This window comes from Pterocles gutturalis, unplaced genomic scaffold (genome assembly GCF_000699245.1).
Source record: "Pterocles gutturalis isolate BGI_N339 unplaced genomic scaffold, ASM69924v1 scaffold50886, whole genome shotgun sequence".
NCBI lineage: Eukaryota > Metazoa > Chordata > Aves > Pterocliformes > Pteroclidae > Pterocles > Pterocles gutturalis.
The window spans coordinates 3,569-16,441 of record NW_010107432.1 but is presented as its reverse complement, the minus strand read 5'-3'; the positions used below and the strand labels follow the sequence as shown (position 1 = coordinate 16,441).

The window sequence follows — 12,873 nt, the reverse complement described above, 5'->3', positions numbered from 1 at the left end:
CCCCATGCAGCCTGGTCTTGAATGCCTCCAGGGATGGGGCATCCACAACTTCTCTGGGCAACCTGTTCCAGTGCCTCACCACCCTCACAGAGAAAAATTTCTTCCTAATATCTAATCTAAATCTGCTCTCTTTCAGCTTAAAGCCATTACCCCTTACAGAATGTTTCCCCATCTCTCCTGTAGGCCCCCTTTAGGTACTGGAAGGCTACTATTAGGTCTCCTTGGAGCCTTCTTTTCTCCAGGCTGAACAATCCCAATTCTCTCAGCCTGAGAGAATTGACTGGCATGTCATTAGACTGACATATTCTTTCTTATAAGGGTATGCTAAAATACTGGAATTTATGCTAGCTTTCTAGTATAGATTTTATCTTTCCTAAAGAAAATCTAGAGCGAATTGTTAAATCAGCTAATCTCCCTTTTTGCTTAACATATTAATCTCATCTTGTTTGTCAGAAACGGAGATGCTTTCAATGGAAATTAAAATGTCACCAATTTGGCACACTTCTTTTTTTCAGTGTTTCAAAGTATTTGGCCTTAATGAAAATGACACATTGACATGGCATGCTGCACGGAACAATTGTATTAGTTTTGGAGGAAACTTGGCTACTATATCAAAAAAGGAAACACAAGGTATAATGTACCAATGTTTTGATACTGGATGATACATCAAGTAATTCTTGATAAACAGATTAGAACAGATGTTATAGCTTCCGCAATATATGCTATTATTTATGCCATATTAACATCAAGTTATATTGAATGAGAAATTGCACCTATGGAAAAATGCTTGCATAGGTTTTAGTGTCTTGATTAACATTTAAAGTCATAGCTTTGGGGCTAATACAGGAGCTACAAAGGAATTAATAGTGCTCAAACATTAAGATTTTGTACTAGGGGCTTGTCATATAAAAAAATGTCCTTTTTTTTTTTTTTTTTTTTTTGGGGTTAAAATTAAAATTTTTTACAGGGGGTTTTTTAAAAAAAAAAAGTTTCTTTTTTTTTTTTTTTTTTTTTTAGGTGTACAAGTAAAAATAGCACACAAAGGGAGTAATACCCAAAATAAATGCACACCTTGCTGCTGAGCCAAATGCTGTGGGTGTTGGTGGATAACACATGCTCAGGCAGCAGAAGGCCCCAACACTGAAGTCCCAAATTGCCCCTGATCCCCTTGCTCTGCTGGACTTCAGCCTGCTGGTCTTGCTGCTCAGCATGTTACACCTTTTTTTTTAATTGAGACTTCATGCTTGCTCAGGAAATGTAATGCCCCAGATCTCCTGAGGGCTGCACATGGGCCATCACCTAACTCACTCCGCCAGTGCTTGTGGTTAATGCTTTGTTCTCTAGCAGAGGAAGGACAGTCTTTTAGTGGAAAGTCAGTCTAGGCAGAAACTAAGGGAAGCAGCATCTGGCCTTACAACAAGCTGATGTCTCAGCACATGCATTCTTGTTATTAAGTAGGCTTTTTTGTGTTATACCTGTTTAGAAACTAAGTAATTAAGTCTGTTTAACAAACAAGTTAGCAAAGAAGAAAAGGGAGTGCACAGTCAGTAGACCAATTTTCTATGTGCCAAGGTGTAGAGTACTCATGTTAAATTCTGGTTTGCCATTAAAACATTTTCCTTGCTTCCTCAGACGTTCAGCAACACAGAAGAAGGTACACAGTAAATTCCTTAAAATGGTGGAAGACAATTTAATGTATAAACATTTGCCTGTCTTTGAGTTTGTAAATACTTTTTCTGACTTTAACATCAGACAACTATCCATTCTTTTTTATTTTTATCTTAAGATTACCACTTTATTAAAAAAGAGAAAACTAAAACTCACCATCCCAGTTCCAGGCACTCTAGAGTCTGCACTGTTGGGGAAATGAGCATTCAGTTTCCCTCCTTGTACAATTTTTGTTTTTCCTTTCAGCTTTCCTAATGTCCCTCTTAAAAAATGCTGCAACTGATGCTTGGATTGGACTGAATGACATAAATCAGGAGCACACATATTTATGGACAGATGGAAGCGCAGTTTACTACACAAATTGGGCAAAAGGTTCCCGCAGTTATTACAGTAAGGTAAACATTAATTTCTGTTTTTCACTTAAACAGGATAACTTTGGTAGATAAATAAAATGCATGTAATTACACCTGTATTTTCTGTAAAGTTTCCTTTATGACAATTTTTAGTAATCTTGTTGATTTTAAAAGCAGAGCAATCATGTGGGAGATCTACCATCAAACATGATGGTATGTCATGATTCTGTATGAATCAAGACAGGGGTTTGGACATTATGCAAAGCTCAGACTAGTGAGCAATTTCCCTCACTTTCCCATGACTGATCAGGAGATTAAAATAAACCATAGCACAGCAGTAACTGTATAATTTTCTGATACAGTGAATGTTATTCAGATGTGATGAAAATACTTGGATAACTAGGTATGTTTACATTTCTTGGTGCTGAGCTTATTAAGATAAATGCATTGAATGAAATCCTCCAAAGAAGGAGACTGGGTCTTCCTTTCTTATTTTTATCTTCTCCCTCTAATCTTCCTTCTGAAAGATCTCTTCTGCATGCTTTGAAACTGTCAGCACTGCTACACTGTTTTGTGCTTAATTGCAAGGCAAATCTGAGTGTCCAATAATTGTAAAATGACTAATGTAGAATACTGCTCGATAGTACTGTTTCTGTACTCCTGTGCTAGCTTTACCAAGTTTCTCTCTTTTTCATAAAATAAAATGCTTTGAGTTCAGCTAAAATGGGAAAAAGTTCTGCAAGGTCCAACCCCTGCTCCATCCAGGCTAGAGATGGATTTTGGGATCTCCAGGACTTCCCCATCCCACACACGTGTACACTTTCTGTAGATGACTATCCCCATGGAAATACAAGCTGTTCCACATACAATTTCTGTCACTTGGAGCCAAGACCTGGGCTGATGCCCCTGAGGGGGTTAGGAGGTAGCATGAGGCTCTGCTGATGTGAGGTGGGGAGAGCTGCTGCCTCCTGCTGCAGAAAGCCAAGCAGCAGCTGGTCATGCTGTGAGAGGAAAAGGAAGAAGCCAAAGAGCCCAGATTTAAATTGAAATGGTTTGGGAGGTTGTTTCTGCTACCTCTACATCACTGGACTGTGGTGACAACTTTGGTTCCTAGTGCTGAATTGGTGCAGGAAGTGCTGAATTGGGGCAGGATGAGGAATTTCAGCTCTCCAGGCAAGCTTCAGTGCTGAGAAGAGTTTCCCCATAAGCTCCAGAAAAATACCAAAAGGGCTGAAATGTCCTGTGGGCCAGACTTAGCACACGTGTGTCTACCTGTACGTACACACACATGTACATGTGCATGCACAGAGATTATACACATACAGATCATCCCAGACACTTCTTCCTGCCTCTGTGCTGTGCTTTGCAACTCCCTCCATCATCCAAGTGCAACCTTTCCCAGCGCTGATCTGTAAATGCTTATTGTCACACTACTGCTCCTGACCATTGGTTGTGTGGCTTCATATATATGACCTTCATATTATTCATCTGCATGCGCCTGTGTGTGATAGGTGAGTCTGTATATCCAGTAGTAGGAATGTTTCCTAAGTATCCACATGTTTTTCTTGTTAATCTCATTTCTCCTGTAGGATGACTGTGTCTTTATGATAAAGAACCCTGTTGAACAGGCAGGGAAATGGAAAGATGAAGAATGTAAAACAAGCAAAAGCTACATATGTCAGAAAAATTCTGGTGAGTTTTCTTTCACCACTTTCTAGTACAGCTCGTTTATTGTGGTTATGTCAAACTGCTGTTAAAAGTGTCTTCCCTGTATTCAACTCTATTTTTAACTGAAATTAATCTGACAGTATCACATGCACTACAGACCATTTTAACAAAACAAACACACATTTTATTTTTTGGAGAAAAACTCTTAACCTTTCCTATTTTAAAGACTAGACCAGTAAAAAAATAATAATAAAAAATCTATGGACCATCATGTATTTTACTATTTTTGGTGATCAGGTGAGAGAGAGAGAGAACAGTACCTTCTCTTTATATGAGTAAATTCTTCAAAATGGAAATTCTCCTGCTATACTTAAAAGCACCACAACTTCTTTATTTTGAAAAACTGCCCTGCTTGATTTCCTTTACAGTCTTACTCAGGCAATTTCATCATCTGCAGTTATATCCCTTTGCTTGCTCATGATGTGTTTACCATACTCTGTTCCCTGTCAGAAATAAGGCAAATATTAATATATAATGGTAAAAGTGGGGGATTTTTTCCCTTTAATGCCCTACGCAGTTACAGTATGCTTTGGGAAGTTCTAGAGCTTTCAGGACACTTGCAATATCTCTGGAGGTGATACCATTATTTATGCTAAAAGGTCATTCTGACAAGAATTAGAAAATTTTGTCACAGAACACAAAAACATGGCTTTCATCACTGCAGTGATAGCTGGGACACATCTCAATTTATTATTGCAGCCTCTCTTAATTACTTGACTCCTCTAGTACACTAGATCTTCTCTCAGTGTTATATGTCTAGCCCATAGAAAGCGTTTGACTTTTCTTTTTGTTTGTTTGCTTGTTACAGACCCCAAACTGCAAAACTCCCAACCCATAGTTCCGATGTTTGGCTTTAACAATTATGGTGACGACCGCTATGCAGTCATCAATGACAAAATGAGTTGGGAAGAAGCACAGAAGAACTGCAGAGACCAATCTGCAGAACTTGCCAGCCTTTTGGATCCTTACGCTGAATCTTACGTGTGGTTACAAATATTAAAGCACGGGGAGCCTGTATGGATTGGTCTTAACAGCAACACGGTGAGTCCATCAAATGCTTGCGACAATCATACTGCTACCCTGGATCAGCAGAGATCAGACATGTTTCTTGCTCAGGGGTGGAGAGGATCCACTGCTGTGGGCACTGCTTGCTCCCGTGTGAGCACTGTTGGTTAGATCTGTGAATGTGTGGCAGGCTTCAAAACCTTGCTGAGGTACCTGACTTCCTTCCACTTCAGGGGTTTTACACATCTAAATGTTTGGCCATAATGCAAGTGAGAACTGGCACAGCCCGTTTCAAACACTGCCGAGGATGCAGCTGCAGTACTCAGTGGCATCAGCGGTAAAGTGTCTATGGAGCTTCCACTTCCTACGCCGTGGTCTACCACATGCCACTGCTTCTGAAAACACATTGTGGGGCACACCACAGAACAACCTGGGTTACAAACAGTTCTTTCTTCATGAGGTTATTTTAAGCCTTGTTTTGATTTACAGCCTAGCACTACCAGAGCTTGTGCTGGGCGACAGGGGAAATGCGAAGGTGCAACACAGAGGCAGGAGCAGCCCTCTGGCAGCGGGGACACCACACCTGAGGCTGCTTTTTGGAGCTGAAGCCAGTGGCCTGGTGAAAAACTGCCAACAGACTCAGTCAGCAGTGGAAAGGTCTGATGGGGCAGAAGCATCTCCTAGAGGCATGTGAAAAGAACATGAAAAAGATGATGCATCTGGCTATTTGTGGAACCGGAGTTGTGAGGAAATCCAGAGAAGAGAGGTAGAACTGAAGCTTGGCAGGACACGGGACTGAGGGAGGGCACAGGGGCTGAGCTGAGGGGAACTGGAGCCGCACTTCAGTGAGAGCAGGCACTGGGAAACCGGGATCAGACAGGAATCTGGGATGAAGCATGGCCAAGGACTTCAAAGGGAAAAGGACAGGAAAGGAACTGGTACCAATCGCTGGATGGGAGCCTGCCTCCAAAGATCACAGGAAGAAGGGGCGAGGCTGCGCAGGGTGGGATGACAGCAGCAATGACTGTGACTAAGGTTGGTCATCCGCTGCAAACAGTGGTGAAATCTGCTGAAAAACTACATGCTCCACTTGTGTCTAGTAGCTGGTCCTTGCAAGAGCTAGAAATGTACCACAAGCCCCATCAGCACGGGCGGCAGAGGTCTGTGGTGTGTGCCCCACGGAAAATGTCATCACTATTGCATTCCTCTCTCCAGTGGAACTTCTGCATTTTCTGTTTGCTTTCTAAATATACAGAGACACCTGTGTTAGAGAAACGCTGAGAACAGTTTCTCTGCAATCTCTGTTTGATCTGTGCATATACGTGGACTCCTTTGACACAATCTTCAGCTATATATTCAGATTTGTTAATGCAAGGCCCTTTGCCCATCTGCTCACAAGACGGATGGTGTGAAAGGAATAACCTAGGTTGCATACTAAATGAAAATCTTCAGGACCACTGCCCTTACTGCTATGTTGAGTGGAAGACTGGGACAGACTATTATGTATTAATGATAGAAGCTGAACTAATTTTATGTGAGAAACTGTGATTATGATGTTTCCTAACTTTTACATCCCTGCAAGTGCAATCTCAATATTCTTTCAATTTGTTGTACGTGACATGTTTTTTGTCATTTGCTTTTAGACTCGTGGCCATTACATGTGGTCAGATAGAAGGAGGAGCAGGTATCTTAACTGGGCCAGTGGAGAACCGAATAAGAACACAGCCTGTGTCTATTTAGATTTGGATGGTTTTTGGAAGACAGCACCTTGCAATGAAACATTTTTATCAATCTGTAAACAATCAGATGGTAAGCTGTGAATGGGAGAAATGTGATTAGGGAGGCTGTAATTTAAATTCATGGCTTTATCTGAATTTATGCTTTCCACATATGCAAAGACTGTGATAGATGGTATACACCTTGTGATAAAGTATTGCCTTTGTTAAGGAAGAACTCCCAGATCCAGTCTGTCTTGGGTGATTTTCAGACATTTCATTTCACAGGCCAATCAACACATCCACATCTTAAAGACAACTGCAACATTTTGTGCCACAAGCAATAGATCTTTTCTGCATCCTTGTAAGGAACTGCAGAGCTGATCAACTTTAGCCTAACTATAAATATATTAATGATATATTTTTACATTTAAATGTATCTTTTGTAATATCGGGAGATAAGGAACTTCTGTCAGAGTAGCAGCTGAATTGATTAATTTATATTAAAATTATAAGATCTGGGCAAGCTTCTACTGAAATACTTCAGAGCTCAAATGTTGCACCTGATTTTCAAACATATTTTACATTATATATGAAATTTATGATCTCTCCACCATACTTCACAGCAAATTTCATATTAATTTAAGCTCTGCTTTGGCTTTAATCAGGTGATGCAATAGGTTACTGATTCTACTTTTACATAGTTTAGGATGTATATACAAGGCCAGGTACAGACAGCTTCTCGACTGACCTTGCTACAAACTGGCTGGACACAAGCCACTGGTTGGTGGTGGTGTCAAGATCCTTTATGCATACTGATTCATTCCTCATTCTGTTTCACAAGTTTTAAGTATAAATTACCTTGCTGAAGACAATTGCAGCAAGACTGGTGAAGCCTTCTTTTGCAGATTGGAGACCCAGCTCCAGCCAGTACCGTTTATTACTAGTTTGCCATCATTAGTTCAACCTTTTATCATTACTTAAGTCTGTGGGATATTCCTTTTACTGGAATCACTGTCAAACCATTAGGGCTGATGTGTGGTGCAGGAGTATGTTTCTTTTGGCTTTTAAGACCCCACTGAAACCTGTGTGTCTCCTTAATAGAGTTAATCCCGAGTGAACCACCACAGCTTCCTGGAAGGTGTCCTGAACCAAAGCGTGGTAGATCTTGGATTCCCTTCCGTGGTCATTGCTACTATGTTCATACCACTTCTGAGGAAAGCTGGCCTGATGCTTCCATGGCATGTATTCAAATGGGTAAGTGCCTTTTTTTTATTAGGATATTTTACAGATTGTTTGTGTGTTTGTTTTTTTTAATCCAGAACCAAGAGATAATACATAGATCTGTGTGTATGTATATCAATAATAAGCTACAGCTAATTTAAATTTATTATCAAACTTTTCTATTCTAAGAAAAAGCTGATCGCAAAATGTCATAATTGTTCACTGAAATTTTGAATGGAAAACCTTACTAAAATTACATGTATTTAATTGATATTTTTAGGTGCTTCTCTGGTTTCCATAGAAGATTCAGCTGAAATGAACTTTCTCTTACTTTATTTGTCTCCACTTACAAGTGACTTCAGAAAGTTTTGGATAGGATTGTTCAGAAATATTGATGGTAATTATTTCACAATGCATACTGATACGAGAATAAATACTAAATAAACAAAGAGCACAATAAATAACACTACCATACTAAACACTAATACTAATATACTAGATATTAAATAAATAATCAAAGAGAAATCAGCTGTTAAATTTTTAATAGCTTTTCTGCTAAAATACTTAAAACATAAACCACCAAGAGGTCTATGCTTTTTGTATCTTTACTGCAATTAGAGTCTATTTCAATCTGTAGAAGGTTCTAGCTTAACATTGCAGTAGTTGATTAAAACATTTCCTGCCACTTTTTTTTTTTTACTTGAATTGCTTGACATTTAACCAGTGTTAGTTTAAGATAAATATTGTCTTGCGACTAAAAGCTGAGGCAGCCTTAAACTGAAATTTATTTCTAAACAGCATAGGTGACAGAAGCTCATATGAACTGCCTAGCAACATTTCTTAATCTAAATTTCAGGGTTTCATAAATTTTTAGTGGAACTTTTTATTTTCACCCAAAAATATTTCAGCTTTTTTTTTTCTTTTTAACTGCAAATTTGATCCTGTTTTCTATATCATTGTAATTCTGAAGCCTATTTTTCATAGCAGACTTTGAGGGTACAACTGCAAAGCCAGTCTAGACTGGGCTGTATGAGCGGCCTTGGCCATGGCTGCCCAAGCCCCTGTCTCTCACCGCCAGCAAAGGCAGGCACCTTGTTGCACAATGTGCCAGGTTCATCTGTTCTAGCTGAAAACAGTAAAAAGGCAGTGATTTGTTCCTAACCTGGCACACCACACTGCCGCATTGCTACATCCCATGCAAGCAGAGGCAAGAGGAAAGTGCAGCTGCAGATGGGGGGACGGAGGATGTGGTATTAAGGCATTGCAAGTTATATCAGGATGCTCTGCCATGAAAACACACCTTGAGGGAGCAGAGATGGCAATTATTCCTACTTGCTGGGTCTCAGCAGGAGATGAACGGGGAGTTATTATTAAAGACCGTTGATTTGGTCTGCAAAAATAATTGATTAATCCAGCTCTAATAAAGCAGTCATTCACTGATGTTGGGCACACACATAAAAAAAAAAATTTCTAAGTGACCTGGAGCCTTGAACTGCAGAGTGTGGCTCACACAGGTGCTCTGCTTTTCTTAAGGCTCCCAGGCACAGGTGAGTCCTGAGCACAGGCTTCATTTAAAAGTCCTTGGGCAGCCTGGGTATGTCTTCCTTACATCACTGACAGCCATGACCCTGAAGACTAATGGAGTTAACTTTGTCTATGAGCATTTGTGTTTGGTACACTCCCATCTGAGTATTTCTGGCTGTTAAGAGTGAGAAATTAGTTCTCTGTGATGCCAATTTAATCAACTAATGAATTCCATATGCAGTGTTGTAGACTAGAAATTATTCCCTGCTTCATTCACTCACTAGTTAATAATTTTAATTTTAGGGGAATGGATATGGACAGACAGAAGTGCAGTAGAGTTTGTCAACTGGGAGAAAGGAGAGCCCACAGTACTATTTGACGAACACTGTGTTGACATGGATGTCTCAAGTGGGACCTGGAGGAACTATTACTGCTCTGTTGACCAGAATTTTATCTGTAAAATCCCAAAAAGTAAGCTCTGAATTTCTGTGCACTGGGTTATTTTAGAAACAGTGGTTAACATACATCAAGCCAAACTGCTTAGGCACTGGGTATGCTTTATGCATTGATGCTGATGCATGTGGATCTGCATCAAAGCCAAGAGTAACTTCTGGTAAGGACAATGAGAAATAATGTTGGAAAAGAACCTGAGTCACTGTTTCCTCCTCTCAGTTTAAAAGCATTGATTTCTTGTCATTTGTTCTACCCTGGGGTAGGAGAGAACATATCACCTGGTAAAAGTATAGAGAAAGTTAATAGTCATTATGGTTAGAGTGCAGGGGGCAGTAGATGATGAATAGATGACTAAACTAGCGCCGAGTAGAAAGGCAGGCACTCTCCTGATAGCTAAGCAGAGGGGCAGCAGGGCAAAGTCACTGAGCTCCTGCAGAAGGAAGGTAGGTGCTGCCGGTGGGCTCAGAACCAGTGAAGTGTGCTGGGATCTGCCGGACGGCCAAAGAGAAAGCGTCAAGTGATGGTGGGTAGTGCGTTTTTTTTGAGACAGGCATAGCGAGACATGCCAAGACAACCAAACAGCATAGTACATTTCATTTTTAATGATTACTCGTGGCCCTGTGGTTTTTTGTATACCAACCCATATGAAATCTGAATGTGTCACAAGCTGGGTTGGGTCCCTCTTCTGTGCACAGCAGTGTTGCGTCAAGCATGTAAATCTGCACACATGCAGCTAGCGTGAGTCACCATGCACACATGAATTCAGCTGTTTTTGCACACATCAACTGGGAGACAGTTTCAAACAGGCCAGATTTGCCATTGGCAAACAGATCCACTGCACAAACATAGATGCAATGTGGAACTAACTGAGTCTCCTGCCTGTAGATCTCCACATGTTGGCAGGTTGGCAATGGAGTCATCCATCAGCTTCGTAGGACCCAGCCAGTCCTGCAAGCAATTAAATGAATCAGACTCCCCAGGCAATGGACGGAGGAAAAGAAAGTTGCCTAAAAAACCAGCTTAAATGCTTTTAAGTACAAATGTGCTTTTCACTTTGGCAAGTGTAAAAAATTGACTTCAGTGTGAAGTGTGAAGCTTTATGCTACGGAAGTGTAAAAACTTTGAATATCTGTCTCCCCTACCAAAAAAGGCAGTTCAAAGCAATTAATAGTGAGACAATTATTTGGGAGGTTATTTTACAAATATTTTTAACAAAAATATTTGATGGATTCAGCTTGAATTGTCAGGGAAAATTATTTCATACACCTTTCATCTCCACGGACTATGTTCAGCTTGGGGGCCCGCAACATAAGAAGGACATGGACCTGTTGGATCAAGTTCAGAGGAGGACCACAAAGATGGTCAGAAGGCAGGAGCACCTCCCCTATGAGGACAGGCTGAGAGAGTTGGGGTTGTTCAGCCTGGAGAAGAGAAGGCTCCAGGGAGACCTTATAGCAGCCTTCCAGTACTTAAAGGGGGCCTACAGGAGAGATGGGGAGGCACTCTTTATCAGGGAGTGTAGTGATAGGATGAGGGGTAACGGTTTTAAGCTGAAAGGGGGTAGATTTAGGCTAGACATTAGGAAGAAATTTTTTCCTGTGAGAGTGGTGAGACACTGGAACAGGTTGCCCAGAGAAGCTGCGGATGCCCCAACCCTGGAGGTGTTCAAGGCCAGGCTGGATGAGGCTTTGAGCAACCTGGTCTAGTGGGAGGTGTCCCTGTCCATGGCAGGGGGTTGGAACTGGATGATCTTTAAGGTCCCTTCCAATGCAAACCATTCTATGATTATTTAAAATTTGATAGGAAAGCAAAGTAAAAGCTATGTATGCAGTATTTATTTAATTTTTGAATGGTTGCTTGCAGGATGTGTATAATATATATTTTTTTAAAAATTTTACAGTTATTGAAATTGAGCCAACCCATGACTCACCTGTCAATAAAGGTAGGTTGGTTTCCTACACGCACATAAAATATATAGGCATTTATTATTTACAAGTAAATTTACCTCCAGAATAGTTTCATTTAAATATCCGTTTAACAGTCAGTGACGATTTTTATTTTAAATCTGTTTAAAAAGAGAGCTCTCCTCTCAAACTGCATGTGTTTTGGTTTTTTTTTTTTCTTCTCTGTGCAGCGTGGTATAATATAATGCTCCTTTTGAAAGGAATATAGAAGAGATTGAGCCCAACTTTGCATTGTCTATCCAGAATAGGCATCAATTTTAACTGCTGTTATGGTTGTTCAGTAGTTTTACAGTTCACCCAGTTGGTTTAGTTAGGGAGATGATTGTATGCAATAGCAGTCTCTGGCAATTTGTAGTAATTGTCTTGTTTTGTCTTTCACAGCATCAAAAAATGAAGCTGCTTCTTCATCCACAAACAGTTTAGGTGGGATGATTGTTATACTGATCTTCCTTCTGCTAACAGGAACTGGCCTTACAATCTATTTTTTCTATAAAAAAAGACGTGATCAGCAATTAATTACAGCCAGTTTTGACAACGCCATATACCGTGCTGATGCTGACCCTGGAACTCATGAATCAAATTGTCTTGTGACGAATATTGAACAAAATGAGCAGGCAACAGTTTAATACACAGGGTAATCTTGGGCCTGGTTTTGAAAGGGAAGTGCTGGAATACAAGACTTAAGGCAAACCAATTTTCTCCTATGGAAATTCTAGCTTGTTTTGCACAGGGTGCTTCTTGCTTTCTGTACTAGCAGGAACAGGCAATCTTGCAAGACAGACCCAGAGACCTGCTCACAAACAGTAGCACCTGGGAGGACTGTTGAGCATGCACATAGACCTGCAGCTACACTGTGGAAGTGAGCACTCGGGCAGTTCCAGTCTCTGCATTGGTCTAGCATCTCCTTTAGGCACAAGAAGAACCATACTCACCACAGGCAACTGTGAGAATAAGCTCCTTAGCGTGCTCCAAAAAGTATATCCAGATCTGTGGGTATCCTGAAGATGCCACCCCTAATCCCCAGCGCAGACTGGCAGAATTGTGCAGGTCGGACAGGACGTCCAACCTCACCTGGTGCGGGTCCTTGCTCGAAGCAGGACCAGCTCCCTGCCTCGGCCAGGCAGCCTGCTCTGGTGCTGGCAGTGCACATCTTCCTTTTGCTACTGAGGTACACACAGAAATTCTTCGTGTTCCCCCTAATATCTGAATTAACATATTTTCCTCCTCTGTATATGAACG

General features: G+C 40.8%; 1 protein-coding gene across 1 annotated transcript in view; it reads left to right on the top strand.

Annotated features, from left to right (window-relative positions):
- The window catches only part of LOC104472408 (macrophage mannose receptor 1-like), a 32,227-nt gene extending 19,967 nt beyond the window's left edge, over positions 1-12,260 (top strand). The window contains exons 21-30 of the mRNA XM_010088085.1: positions 516-630; positions 1,915-2,063; positions 3,611-3,713; positions 4,558-4,790; positions 6,398-6,563; positions 7,574-7,726; positions 7,974-8,090; positions 9,521-9,688; positions 11,571-11,612; positions 12,016-12,260. Of these exons, the coding sequence (XP_010086387.1) occupies positions 516-630; positions 1,915-2,063; positions 3,611-3,713; positions 4,558-4,790; positions 6,398-6,563; positions 7,574-7,726; positions 7,974-8,090; positions 9,521-9,688; positions 11,571-11,612; positions 12,016-12,260 (1,491 nt within the window). The remainder of the gene's footprint in view (positions 1-515; positions 631-1,914; positions 2,064-3,610; positions 3,714-4,557; positions 4,791-6,397; positions 6,564-7,573; positions 7,727-7,973; positions 8,091-9,520; positions 9,689-11,570; positions 11,613-12,015) is intronic.
- The last annotated feature ends 613 nt before the right edge of the window (positions 12,261-12,873 follow it).